Source organism: Rhipicephalus microplus, chromosome 9 (assembly GCF_043290135.1).
Source record: "Rhipicephalus microplus isolate Deutch F79 chromosome 9, USDA_Rmic, whole genome shotgun sequence".
Lineage (NCBI taxonomy): Eukaryota > Metazoa > Arthropoda > Arachnida > Ixodida > Ixodidae > Rhipicephalus > Rhipicephalus microplus.
This window is the reverse complement of record NC_134708.1, coordinates 63,105,928-63,120,236: the sequence shown is the minus strand read 5'-3', so window position 1 is coordinate 63,120,236 and position 14,309 is coordinate 63,105,928. Positions and strand designations below refer to the sequence as shown.

At 45.2% G+C, this 14,309-nt stretch overlaps 1 protein-coding gene across 1 annotated transcript in view; it reads right to left on the bottom strand.

Annotated features, from left to right (window-relative positions):
* Positions 1-14,309, bottom strand: part of Usp14 (ubiquitin specific protease 14) — a 40,647-nt gene that overhangs the window by 13,818 nt on the left and 12,520 nt on the right. Inside the window, exons 8-13 of the mRNA XM_075873743.1 lie at positions 12,872-12,954; positions 7,397-7,428; positions 7,224-7,289; positions 6,373-6,465; positions 6,149-6,274; positions 5,092-5,167 (exon numbers count right to left, since the gene is read on the bottom strand). Coding sequence (XP_075729858.1) covers positions 5,092-5,167; positions 6,149-6,274; positions 6,373-6,465; positions 7,224-7,289; positions 7,397-7,428; positions 12,872-12,954 — 476 coding nt within the window. The remainder of the gene's footprint in view (positions 1-5,091; positions 5,168-6,148; positions 6,275-6,372; positions 6,466-7,223; positions 7,290-7,396; positions 7,429-12,871; positions 12,955-14,309) is intronic.

Genomic DNA, 14,309 nt, shown 5'->3' with positions numbered 1-14,309 from the left:
AAGCCTAGTAGACCTCCAGGCTGGCTACTGGGAAATACTTGTTATAAACTTCAGCTAGGAGCGTCGACACCTTTTCCCTGGTACTGTCATCGCCTGTGCCTACCCAGAAACCAATGTGACAGTGTTTTCTTTCCGAGGCAACCGATAATGCCGAAGCACCTCTCCGGGGCGTCTACATAAATCCAACGCTTTCTGACGAAAACAAATGAAGGCTTAACGACCTGTTGATAGAATTATACGTGTGTTTTGCACGTCCATCGAGATTACGTCAGACATCGATTACCAAACACCATATTATCACCTACGGTGACGCGCACCCTATACGGCAACAGCCTTATCGCGTTTAACCAATCGAACGACGCGCGATTCAAAAGCAAGTGAAAGAAATGCTTCAAGATGGTGTAATACAGCCATCAAGCAGCCCATGGTCATTGCCAGTGGTCCTTGTAAAGAAGAAGGATGGTACACTTCGCTTTTGTGTTGATTATAGGAAGCTGAATAACGTCACAAAGAAAGACGTGTACCCGTTGCCTCGAGTGGACGATTCTCTTGACAGGCTGAGGCGAGCAAAGTACTTTACTTCTATCGACCTCAAAAATGGTTATTGGCAAATCGAAGTAGATGAACGTGACCGCAAAAAAACGGCTTTTGTAACCCCTGACGGTCTGTATGAATTTCGAGTGCTCCCACTCGGCCTCTGTTCCGCTCCGGCCATAATCTAACGAATGATGGATACCGTTCTCGCTGACCTCAAGTGGAAAAATTGCCTCGTCTATCTAGATGATGTCGTTGTCTTTTCAAAAACGTTTGACGAGCAGCTTCGTCACATTTGCAGTGTTCTTGAAACTATACGATCCGCTGACCTTTCCCTCAAGCCTGAGAAGTGCCATTTCAGCTACAAAGAACTGAAGTTCCTGGGTCACGTTGTGAGCGCTGCAGGCGTTCGGCCCGATCCCAAGAAGACTGCCGCTGTGGGCGCTTTTCCTGCTCCGACAGACAAAAAAAGTCTTCGACAATTTTTAGGGCTCTGTGCATACTATCGCCGCTTTATTGAAAACTTCTCTAACATTGCGGAGCCTCTCATCAGACATACGCGTGACGACACCCCATTTCTGTGGACTGACAAACAAGCGACTGCCTTTGCAGAACTGCAACAATGATTGTCTGCCCCTCCTGTACAGGTAATTTTGATGAGGACGCTGAGACAGAGGTGCGCACTGACGCAAGCAACATTGGTCTCGGAGCTATCTCGGTGCAAACACAAGATGGGACCGAATAGGTGATTGTCTACGCGAGTTGCACTCTATCACGTTCCGAAACCAACTATTCAACGTCAGAGAAGGAATGTCTCGCGGTAATATAGGCAATTACAAAGTTCAGGCATTATCTCTATGGGCACCCATTTAAAGTTGTGACTAATCACCACGCTTTATGTTGGTTGGCTAACCTCCGAGACACCTCTGGGCGATTAGCACAATGGAGTCTGCGACTTCAGGAGTTCGATGTCACCATCGCATACAAGTCGGGTAGAAAGCATGAAGACGCCGACACGCTATCACGAGTACCTCTAGAATCCGACCATACAGCTGTAGAAGACGACAGTGCCTTCCTGGGGACTCTCAGTGGGGTGGACCTCTTCAGTAAGCAACGAGCGAGCCCCGAGTTAAGGCCCATCATCGATAATTTAGAAGGCAGCACAGCGTCTATTTCTCGTCCACTTTCTTATACGTTGCCGTCATTTTGCTTACGACACGGCATATTATACAAGGAAAACACCGGTGTCGGCCGCAGATCTTATCTTCTAGACATTCCTCAATACATTCTTGATGACATCCTATTAGCCTGCCACGATGAGCCGACATCCGGCCATGTGGGATACTCACGGACGCTCGACCGGGTACGACGACTATATTTCTCGCCAAAACTCGCAGCTTGTGTCAAACGCTACGTGAAAGGATGCCGCGAATGTCAGCGTCGCAAGTCACCACCTGTAAAGCCTGCAGGCCTCCTACAACCCATCGACCCATCACGTACGCTTGAACCTCCTTGGACCGTTTCCTTTGCCTCACTCCGGTAACAAGTGGATCATCGTCGCAACTAGTTACTTGAAGCGTTATGCTGAGACGAAGCCATTGCCACGCGGTACAGCATCTTAAGTCGGCCAGTTTTTCATGCACCACATTGTGCTTCATCACGGCGCCCCGTCATTCATCATCACTGACCGAGGGACAGCGTTTACGGCAAAGCTGTTGGACGATATCTTCAAGCTCAGTTACACGAACCACCGTGAGACAACCGCATACTACCCCCAGAGTAACAGCTTGACAGAAAGGCTAAACAAAACGTTGGCGGACAAGATTTCTATGTACGTGGATCTGCAGCATAAAATGTGGGACAAGATCCTGTCGTACGTAACGTTTGCGTACAACACCGCAACCCAGGAAACGACAAGGTTCGCACTCTTCCACCTCGTTTACGGCTGAGACATGCAAACCATGCTAGACGCCATGATTCTTTGTGACATCGACCAGTATGAGGTGCTGACTCCTGATGTCGAGGATTACATTCAGCGTGCAGAGGAAGCACGTCAACTAGCTCGCGTACACATAAGATCTCAGCAACGTGAACACGCCCGAAGGTACAATATCCACCATCGACTAGTCACCTATCAATCTGGGGACCAAGTGTAAGTTTGGACTCCTGTTAAACGGCAAGGTCTCAGCGAGAAACTCCTGAGCAAGTACTTTGGACCCTACAAAGTATTACGGCGGTTGAATGAGGTCAATTATGAAGTTATTCCAGACGGAGGCTCGGCAATGACCCAGCGCCACTCACCACGAACAGAGATTTTGCATTTCGTCTGCCTAAAACCTTATTTTACACGGTGATACTCGCCTTATTGTGCCCGGGCAGCATACATTTTCTTTTTTTTTACGTTGTCCGTTGGGTCTTGAACGAACTGTGAACTGTGTTAATGTTTTTTTTTCTTATGACCACTCTCAGACATCTTTTTTTGCACCTGCATATGCCCTGTGCCCTATAAGTATCGTTTCTCCTTTTTTTTTTTTTTCCTTATGGGCCCTGCTATCCCCTTGTGTATGAGCATCGAGTCGATGCTATAATGGGAGGGGGAATAATGCCACCTAGAGTTGTGAGCCGGCAAGCCCTAGCGAGCCGAAAAGGGCAAAGAGAACGAAGAAGTGTGTGTTAGCGCTTCGTTTGAAGATACACGCTCGTGTCCTTGTGCCCCGCTGTTCCCGTCTTGTCTCTACGGCTCTTAGTGCGTGACAATATAAACACGTGTATACTCGTATATGTACTTTAAAGCAAACGCGTATCCACATATTAGAACTTTAAAGGGGCAGACTGGTCTTTGGGACAAAAGAGTGACATAAAATTCATTTTTTTTTAAATTGACATATTTGGTTTCTGCAAGTATTTTTCTACCTGTCTGCAAACTTTCACACACCATGAAGTGGTATTTTTTTGTTATGTCGTTCTAACTGTCCAGATTCTTGGTGCTGTTAACATGCAGAACCAGCAAAAAAATGGGGAACCGACTTCGAGGCTTCTCTATAACTTGCCGGCACCTGTGTCCGAAAGATCTACTACCAATTTATGAGCACCTTTATGAGAATTGCAAAACATGTGCACCTTGATTGTTGATTGTTAAAGAAGCTGTGTGTTTTCATTTTTTTCCATTTTTCTCAAAAAGGTAAATTTACGCCTGCTAAATTTTGAGGCCTCAATATCTCTGCAGCTGGGCAGGTACAACAATAATTATTTTTGCAATGGAAACCTGTATATGTGTATAAGGCAAGTATGGGAGCAGAATTTAGAGCACAAGCCATTTTAATTAATAACTCATCAAAATCCCATCTGCTTTTGAAAATGGATAGCTCATTTTGCTGTAAGATAACCAAAAAGGCCTAAAAACAAAAACAAAACTCTAGCATGCTTTCAATCTATAGTCATTAGTCTATATTGGCATATCTTAAATATCACTTTTGTTTAAGCACTTTTTTTCCTATGGTGGCCTTAAACAATAGGCGGTGAACTTTAGTTGTCTCAGGCACAAGACGAGTTACATGAAAACTAAATAAATATTTGAAATCAGCAAAAAAAACTGCATCATCCTGTGCAGTTTCATCACGATCACTGAAGAAATAAACAAAAATGTGTCTAAGACCAGTCTGCCCCCTTAAAGGGGCCCTCCAACACTTTTGAAGCACCTATTTTTTGTATGTTTTTGCGTAGACCGATGGCCGGGGATAATTTTAGCATAGGTCCAAGCACCGATATCATATCATTTAGTATTTTAATCGAGCAATAAAGTCACCTCATTGCGACCGATCGCGTCGGCGCACAGTGGCCCTCGCTAGAACTACGCGGGCGGAAATGACGACGATGAGTGCAGCCTATCACAGGACGCGTAAAGCCTCGCTCCGAAGCAAAAGGACGTGCTCGAGTTCTGACAAGTCAGGGAGGCTCATTTCTACCAGCCTTACCCAGCTGTTCGACAGCGTAAACAAAACAGCGTGGTCAGGCACCATGTTGCCTGTTGTTATAGCAACAGCGTGATAAACACATTTGACTGAACAGGCAACAATGGTGTACGAGCTTCCTCTACATAAGAGCTTTCAGCCCATGTCGTTGGAGGCCCCCTGCAATGTCACAGCAGAGAGTGAAATGTGGTCATGTCACCCCGCGAAATTCGAGTAGAGGATAGGCATTGTTTTCGTGTATTTTGAATGTTTAAATTGAATAACTTTGTACTGCGTGCCGCTATCGCTGCCGTTCTTGCTGCACTAATTTGTCCGTGCGTAAGTCTATGCTGTCCACAAGTAAAAAATGGGGGGTTGAAAAGTGTTAGAAGGCCCTTTAAAGCAACTTTTCATTTTTTTTTCTGTCAATCTGCTTTTTTATGAACACTAGAGATCATGCTTAAAATAAAAAACATAACAATGGCAACTATGGCTAAATGCCCGCTAATTGAAGTGGCTGCACATTGACATCCACTTGGCCTTTTTGATGGCTTTGTACACACTTCATGAAATTTTCAACATGCACATAAGTCCATGCTGGGCTCACCATCAGCAAATGAGAATGGCTCCTGCTTGGTCTCCCTGTGAGCCTTGTTTGCATCGTCAGGGTGCTGGAGATTGAGCTGTGGCACCAGAAAGAAAAAAAAACAAAGTAAAACTAAATGATCCACAGATCATCAGACGTGTGGCAAGTCGCAGTTACACTGGCCCTGAAACACTGTTCCAAGCAGTCATCTGATGGCCTCACCACTACAGTTCATTGCTTCACGAATTGAATGCCACAAAATGCATAAAGTTCATCAAGTATGAGCGTGCTGAAATCTACACAGAGGGCAGGGTGACAAGAGTACATCCTCACGTCAGCGCCCATTACGACCTTGAGCTCTTTTCTCGTTAGGGAGTTTTCAAATAGGGACTGCAAAAGTTTGGGGCCCCAAAGAAATTGCGTCAAGGCCACTGCGCATGCGCAAAACCCAAACCGCGTTTGGGTTTTGGGTTGGGGCCCTGTTTTTCGACTTTAGCGGGAGTCCCAAAGCCTGTCCCAAAAGTTTTGGTACAGACAAATGTTACGGCACCCACTGAAGTGACTGCTCTCGGCCAAGACTAGAGTGACACAGAATAGAGCGAGTGTCCGAAGCGCGGCAGACCCTATTAGAATACTCATCGCCCTTGCTTGACCCAAAGTGTCCATACACAAAAGGCCCTGGGGCCCCAAAAGTGCCCCTATGTGAAAACTCCTCATTTTCTTTGAACACGGGGATCATCTTCAGTCACGAGTGAGCTGGTGTAACTACTCTGTGTAAACTTTGTGTGTTAGAAAAAACATGAACTTCTGGGCAGCCTATGATATTGGAGAGCCTTCCACTCAGCCGCTACGTTGTTCGAGCAGCAAAATAGCATTGCATTGTATTTGTCCTCGATGCTGCCTACGTTAAACTTCCTTCATCCGCTGTGTGAAAACTGGAGCGAGACTTAAGATGGCCGCTGGCAGGTTAGCTGTCTATTCAAAAATTTACCGGGAGTCATGGAACACACCATAAATGGTCATCGCTGCGAGACGGCGGGAGACGTTGAGAAAGAGTAGAGACAGTCCAGACAAGCACCTTTTGTGCGACGTCCATCTTGCGGTCCTCGAACTCCTTGAACTTGGTCCGCATGGGGATGAGCTTCCGCTGGAGTTCCTCCGAGCAGAGCTCAAACACGTCCAGCTGGAGCGGGAACTTGATGTCCTGCGCATCAAAAGGCATGACTGGATGTCACAAATGCGGCAGATTGAAAGAACGTCGTAAGAAAGAACTGGGGAGATAATGTACATGCGACACCCCACCTTGAGGATCTTGGCATTGACCGCTCCCCTCTCCTTGTAGAAGAAGCGGACAAACTGGATGGTTAGGTATGCGGGAAGCCGACTGATGGTACTCTGGAAGGACAAGCATTGAGTTTATAGTTTTCTTCTTGGTTTCACTGCAACTAAGATTGGGATGTTGCCTCGTGTGTATCGCATCCGTTTTGTAAGGCACATGTACGTGAACTAAGCTGTGTTTTGTGGCACCTGTGATGACCATGTACCCAATAGTCAGTTCATAGTTAAACAGATTTTTGTTAGCATCATGTGGTGCAATCCATCTGTCACGTTCACAACTGACAAAAAAAATATCTATATATATATATCTAGGAGCCTTACACTGCTCGACACTTGATACTGAAGGCGCACATCTCGGCAAGCTTCCGCTAATTCCTACCGAACTGATGTTGGACTGCCTTCTAGGAAGAAGGCTTGGCATAGACACAATATTCATTTCTGATAATCTTTTATTACTTTGCACACCACACGTCAGCTACCACATGTACACTACACGTCTCACACCTACTCTACACACTGCACAGGGCAACTGAAGAACTTATGGCTAGGTAAGTTTCGGGTAGAATGGGTACAAAAATAAAGAGAGAAATTAGAGTGCAATGAATTGGGCACACTTCATGAAAGTCTGAAACCTCCAATGCTACATTACGTACAATATAAAGCAGACATCTGCATCCCTGGTGACCTCGCTATTATAACAGCATGCAAGGTTTCATCAACATATATCGCATCAAGAACTCCACACTGTTAGACTGCCAAAAAACGCACATTTTGACGTTGGTTGCAAATAATGAACAACCGCTGAGTAGGCTTACAGTTTTCTTGTATTCACAGTCCTTGTTTAGCGTGGGCGACTTCTTGTTTATGGTTTCGGAAAGTTTCTGGAAAGTCATAAGAGAAAAGGCAGCGAGTTAGGGCACGTCTGAAATTTAACTAAATAAAAAAAGAAAAGTAAATGAAACGCAGACAGAAGTCCTTTTTCACTCACGCTTTTGAGGCCAGCCATCATGTACTTGACATCTAAAAGGACAAGCAACACAGGACAAGTGAGACATTGTCAAGTATACGGCAACAGTCATGTGTGTATATCTCTAAGACAGGCCTTCGCAGTACCTAAATGCATCAAAAATATGGGCCACAGTTTTCATATTGTGTTACTGTGAGAACACAGTTCCATATACAATTTCGTACTCTCATTTGTGTGGAGACATCTGCTTATACGTCATCAATAAACTGATATATACACTTTTCAACATACGAAACTTTTCATGGTACACCATTTGTTCTGAGGCACGAAAAACATAAACCATAAGGAATGCACAAGCTACAGCATGTCGCAAAAATTAACATGTTATAGGAAGTTTCTCGCTGAAATAAAAAATAACAAGTTGAGCAGTGACGAAGGCCACATGCAAAAGTGGTTGAGGCACTTTCATTAAAGGCAGATCCATAACCCTAACCCCTCGCCCGCTAAATCGATGATGAGAGGGAAGGGTCCAGCAACCTTTTTAAAAAGCAGCCTTAGCAGTGCTGTTCGTCGCTATTATAAATTTCTTTTCACGACATGGTTTAGGGTAGTTTTTCGGGTGATTTATGGCCATGCCTGCACATTTAGCAGGTGAAAATTCGGGAGTCTCCCGAACAAACCAGGTTAGCGGGTAGGCACGCCAGTTTTTCAAAGGAACGAAAGAAGAGAATTCAAGAGCCCGTTTGTTCATTGCACACACACTTCAAGAGAACCTACAACATCTTTTGAGCATGGTCAGAAAACGCTACCCTTTTGTAGTCCTGGCTCTCAAGAACACGCAAGCCAAATACTCTAGTGCAGAACGCCCTTGGCCTGGAATTTACAATAAATTCTCCAAGACAGCTAAAAATTGCTTTCTGCCATCTCGCCAAATGACACTATTGACTTCAAAATCACTGTGTCACAGGCTAAGCATCAGCCGTTTACTGATTTGAGCATGGCACGCTCGGTCATTACTGGGGCCGCTGCGGGAGGCCGCGACTTGTCCACGCATGCGCACATTCAAACTGAAAAGCCAAGCATTCAAAAAAAAAAAGATAAGAACAAAAAAACTGCTCAAAGTCACGAGGTGTGCACAATATATTTTTTCCCCCTGTGCCATCCCTCTCTGCTTAGCTTCCAGCACTTTCGACGGTACCAGAGATGAAAGAATGCGATTGCAGCAGGCGACAATCTTTGTAACTCCGTTCATACTGAATGGATTCTAAATATGCAGCGGAAAATTAATTAGGCAATAGGCTCCTCTAGTGAATCCATCAAATGGCTACATTAAAGAGTTCTACAGGGCTCCTTTGATGAAAGCCAACAGACAATCAAGCCAAGGAAAGTATAGAGGGCAATGTTATTTGTAAACTTTTTAACTGCATTACTCACAGCCAAAAGAAAAAAAAAAGATTAAAGCAAGTACAGTATTGATGGATCAAAATGAGATGCTTTTGAGGTAAGTAGAGTCTTCTAGCAATTTCATGAAATTCAGTACAAAATACAGTGCAGTAATATCACCGTACTGCTCATCCTTTCTACCTTGTTGTGCAGGAGTTTCTTCCAGTTCCAGTGACAGTGGGTCACCCGCATGACATGTGAGGTGTTAACATGTGTCGGCTCACATGTAAAAATGAGGCATGAAAACCCCATAGTGACTTTAGAAAAAAAAACGAAACAAAACAAAACATTTCAGGTGTTGGTGCATATTCACTGGAATTAGGAGTAGCAAGAGCATGATGAATGAGAAAGAAGGAGCGGTAAAGTAATACTGCACTATATTTTCGTACAAAATTTCAGAAACTCGCTAACAGATTAGTAGTGAACATACTTTTGTGTCCAGGATTTATAGTGTGTGACATATTGGCATATCTTTCACTCGAAACTTACATCAGAGCCTACATTACCTTCGACTGCCAGCTTAGCAGCGATGTGACGCTGTTTTCACCTACAATGGCTCTAGCTGTCTCTACATAAAATTTAAAAAAAATGTTGCGCTTTAATTATCGACCACTGTACAGTCGCACGCCGCTAAAACAAATGCCACTTCAATAAAATTACCGCTACAATAAAAAATTCTGTGTTCCCCATCAGCATACCGTAGGAGTCAAAACATAAATATCCTCACCACCAAGAACACTTTTCGTTCTGTCACTCTGTTTCAGCAAAATTTGACGATGGCACTCCAGCATGAGATATTTAATTCTGCGCAATAAGCACAATCTTGAACATTTTATGCAATTTAAAAACGTAAAAATGTGTCTACGAAGTCTAAAAGACGTGTTGCCACCATTAAAAACTGCCGCTGTTTATTTAACATGGGGGCTACCCTTGCTCCATAGCGATGGCAATGAGACTGCCTTGCTTGCTTCTGAGCCGCAGACAATCTGAAGCTGAAGCTCAGTCGTGTTCGTAGCTTCCTGCACGCAGCTTCTGGGTATAATCGCAGGGCGATGCCTTTTCCGATGCCATTACTTTTGCTTCTTTTCGTGACTGAGCCAGGTGCGTGACCCAGTCCTGTTCTGCAGGAGCAAATAAAGTTATTTTCCTTCCTTCCTTGCTTGGCCAGTGTGGTCACTGGTTGAAATAGCTGTACATCCGTGTTATCAACAAAAATCAGTCAGCTACGACTAGTAGATGATAAGAATAGCATAAGCCCCACCTCTGCAATACCAGTGGATGATAAGAAAAGCATAAGCCCCCCCCTCCCCCCTCGGCAATACAAGGCCTCCATATCGGCGCTGTCGGATAACTTTTTGATGGCAGTCAACTGCTGGCGTTAGTGCTTTAGTGCAACTGTTAGTTTCGTTCGCGAAAGCTGTTCTGGCTGATGTTTCAATGTGCTTTTCAACATGACGTTGCTGCGAAAAAGAAGGAAAGAGCCGAAATTTATGAATTTTGAGAGTAAAAGTTCCTTTGTTTTGTTAGCTCAGGTCAGCCATAATTTTTTTATTTCACTACAACGAAATTTGTGCTTGAACAAAATTTTTTCAGTGTACCATCACTTTCATTGTAGGGGGGGTTAGACTGTACAGACAAACTCTTCAATTTATTAAGGTGAGAGCCTTAGGTGCCACATCAAATGCAAAAATTGAATGGCATCCCATGCCGGCACCGTCAACACGAGCGATATAAAAAATTGCGTGATGATATCGGCATGTGACATCACTATGATGTCACATTATGACATCGTTGCTTGGTCGAGGTGAGCCAATCTACATATGTAGGCAGTGCTAAACCAGCCAAGCTAGGTGCACAACGCTTTAGAGTAGAGGCACGACAGCATCAATACACTCAAACCTCATTACCGTATAAACCGGACTATAGGTAGAGTGGGAATATAGGTCAACCCCCCAAGTTCAGGCTACCGAATAAGAAAAAAAAAAAGGAAAACAACCCTAAATTGCCGAACGACGTTTATTTGCGAATTGGGCGCACTGCACCCCGATCGTCGGAGCTCCCCTCAACCACCATCGCAACTGTTCCTATTCATCAGATGAAGCACCACTGTCTTCTGAAGACAAGAGTTTGTCGCTGGCCGCCTCCCACAGTGCGTTGTCTTCCGTGCCATACAGCAAGTTGCTGATTGAACATTTCTTAAAAGCATTTTCCACCATGGAATCTGGCAAGGAACGCCAGGCGGAAAGCACCCAGCCACAAACAGTCACAAGCGGGGGCCTCTGTAGGCAGCCTATCGGTGTCTTTGGGTTGTAGATGGACATCCACTTTTGGTACTCCAGTCGCACTCGGTCCTTGAACGGCTTGTTTAGCACAACGTCAATCGGTTGGAGGGTGGACGTCATACCACCTGGTATCACGGCGAGGTCTGTTTTTTTATCTCCCAGTGCGCGCTTCACAGCGTCGGTTAAGTGACCACAAAACGCATCTAACAACAACAGCATGCTGCAAAGACGCAGCAGTGCACCTGGTTGACGGTGCCAGACTACTCGTATCCATTCGATCATCATGGCCTCATCCATGTATCCCTTTTTGTTCACGTGAATGACAACACCGGGCGGGAACACTTCCTTCGGCATTGTCTTACGTTTGAAAATGATGAAGGGCGGAAGCTCTCTATCATCTGCCATGCATGCCAGCATGATGGTGAAGTGCGAGTGCTCGTTGCCAGTGGACAACAGCTTCATATCCTTGGCGCCACGCCCCATGATCATGGTCGATGAAGGCATCGGCATGGTAAACCTGCCCCATCATTTAGTTGTTCTGCTCCCGAAGCCAGTTCATGAAGCCCTGAAAGTTTATAAGCTTGTCCTGGAACTCGTCTGGAAACTTCTGACAGATGAATGTGTGCCACCGGAAAGAAAATCCGTTGCGTCTCATGAATCGACGCAACCAAGAGTTTGGTGCACGAAACTCTTCTCTCGCGAGCCCAGCTTCTCGAGCGAGTTCCACAGCTTTCTTGTGAATGGTATCCACAGTCATTGGCAGCGAGCACACATGAACTTCCCACACATAGTTCCCTAGCATATCCTTCAGCTGCGAATGAACCGCACTTCGCCCACGAAATAGCATTTTCCGAGGATTGCACATCTGCAGCTTCCCTTTCTGCACCCTCCAAAAGAGCACGCTTTTTTCCGATACACCAAAGTGGCGCTGAGCAGCCATATTCCCATTTGCTTCTGCGAACTCAACAACCTGTAGTTTAAACGCAGCTGAGTACTGTCTTCTCGCACCATTACTCATATTCAGTGAAAGAAAAAAAGACCCTTAAAAATGAAACACAATGTCAAGTGGAGCGAGAATTTAGAACAGATCGGAGGCAAATCACGAACACAAAAAAAAACAGACTAGAGAGGAAAAAAAACAACAACCTGCTATTGGATTTGAATGCGAATATGGCCTTGTCCAGCTTCTCATGCACATGCAAGCCACATCTTGCCAGGCAGCGGTGCACTGTCGGCTAGACACCGCTATATAAGACGAGGGGCGACCTTATCTCGTTTTATTGAAAATATCTCGACTTATATTCCGGTTTACACGGTATATTGAAGTTGTATAAAACACAAAAGTAAGTTTGTTATATCTGAATATTCGTTATAAATGTCATTCCTCACACTATATTACAAGACTATTTTTTATTTACTTTGTTATAAGCAGTTTTTCGCTATATCCGGGTTCATTATATTAATGTGTGAGGGTACATCATCTGAAAAAAAATGCACTCAGACCTCAATATAATGAACCTGGATATAACAAACTATCGGTTGTAACGAAGTAAATAAAGAGTAGTACTCTTGCAATAGACATAGTGGTATGAATACACCTTTACAACGAATTTCCCGATATAACAAACTTACTTTTGTGTAAGATGCAACTTCGTTATAATGAGGTTTGAGTGTCGAAGATGGCTTTCACTTTATAAGGGAATGCATTAGGAATCCTGTGCACTCTTCGGCATCACCACGATGAGAGAACAGTGCACCTTTCTGTGCTCACCTTGAGAGATGAAGCAACTCAACTGGAGAAAGTGTTCCTTGGTCCTCGTCTCGGGCTCCTCCTCGGACTCCATGCATTTTAGCCTATGTTCCAGCAGTCAAGGCTGAACACAACTCGTGGAAAGTAAACACTCTGTCAAATCGGTGCCAATTGTAAGCGTTGGGTTGCTTGCATCTCAAAACCACAACATGGTTATCAGTGACGCCGTAGTGCACCTAAATCTAATTAAGCACAAAGATCTGCAGCACTTTGCCTCCACCAAAATGCGGCTTGGTTTGCAATCTGGGCTGAAAATGCCATGACCTTCGGATGAGCAGTTGACTATCGTAACAACTATACCACTGTGGCGGGACAGCAATAATAATAATAATAATAATAATGATAATAATAATAATAATAGTTGGTGATTATGGTGTTCAACATCCCAAAGCCCCAATGTGATTGTGATAAACATCATAATGGAGAGCTCCAGAAATTTCAGCCACCTGGGGTTCTACAGTCGAGCCCGCTTATAACGAACCTGAGCGTGACGCGGCATCTGTTCGCTCTATCTCGAAGTTCGTAGTAAATGAAACGCAGCTTTTAAAAAAATTTGCGAGTGAAAACACAAACTTTTCTTGCTCCAAAAACTCTGTGATGCACGTGTTGCCAAGAGCAGAAGCGATAAGGGCGGTCTCGAGTTCATTTAAAACAGCAGAGTGCTCGTTCGCCGAGGCCCGCGGCATAAGCTGCATGAGGCACTGGCTCCAAAGTTTCGTCGTTCTCGCAATCCGATTCCTCCAGATCGCTCTCGCCACATACTTAATTCACAATGCCCCATCCGTGCACGGTTCCGCAGTGTCGGCATCATTATCAGCCGTAATTAAACCATCGCAACAGATGTCCCACCCGTTCTCACAGGTCCGAGTTGGCGACGCGTGGCCACAAATCGCCGCCGCAGTTCAGAAGCTTCAGGCTCGGCATCGGGCCCGACGTCGACGAAGTCGGCCTCGCGAAAACAGTTTCGTGCGCTTGTAGTCATCACCGCCGCCCACAAAATATTCACCATCTCCACAGCCTAATATAGGAATTCTTGAAGCGGCAAGTTGGCTGCCAGGTGGTCAACAGCTATGAGAAAGCACTCCGCAACGCGGCACCTAACGCGCTGATTACGCTCAAGCCAAGCGGTCACTGTTTCGACGTTTTGTTGAGCGGCACCAAAAAGCGTGCTACAAGTCCTCCCGTCGGCCATCATGACCACACACGCACACTAAAAGCGAGCAAGACGCGCACACATGCCAGAGCGCGTGGAACAGCTCTGGGCTCGTTTCCAGTCAGAAAATGAAACTAATTTGAGCCAGCGTGGCAGGAATCGCAGAGCGGAGGAGACAGGTGAAGGGGCTGCGAACAAGAGAGGCGAGCAGACTTGCGAGAGAAGGGCAAGGAGTTGCGATAAAGA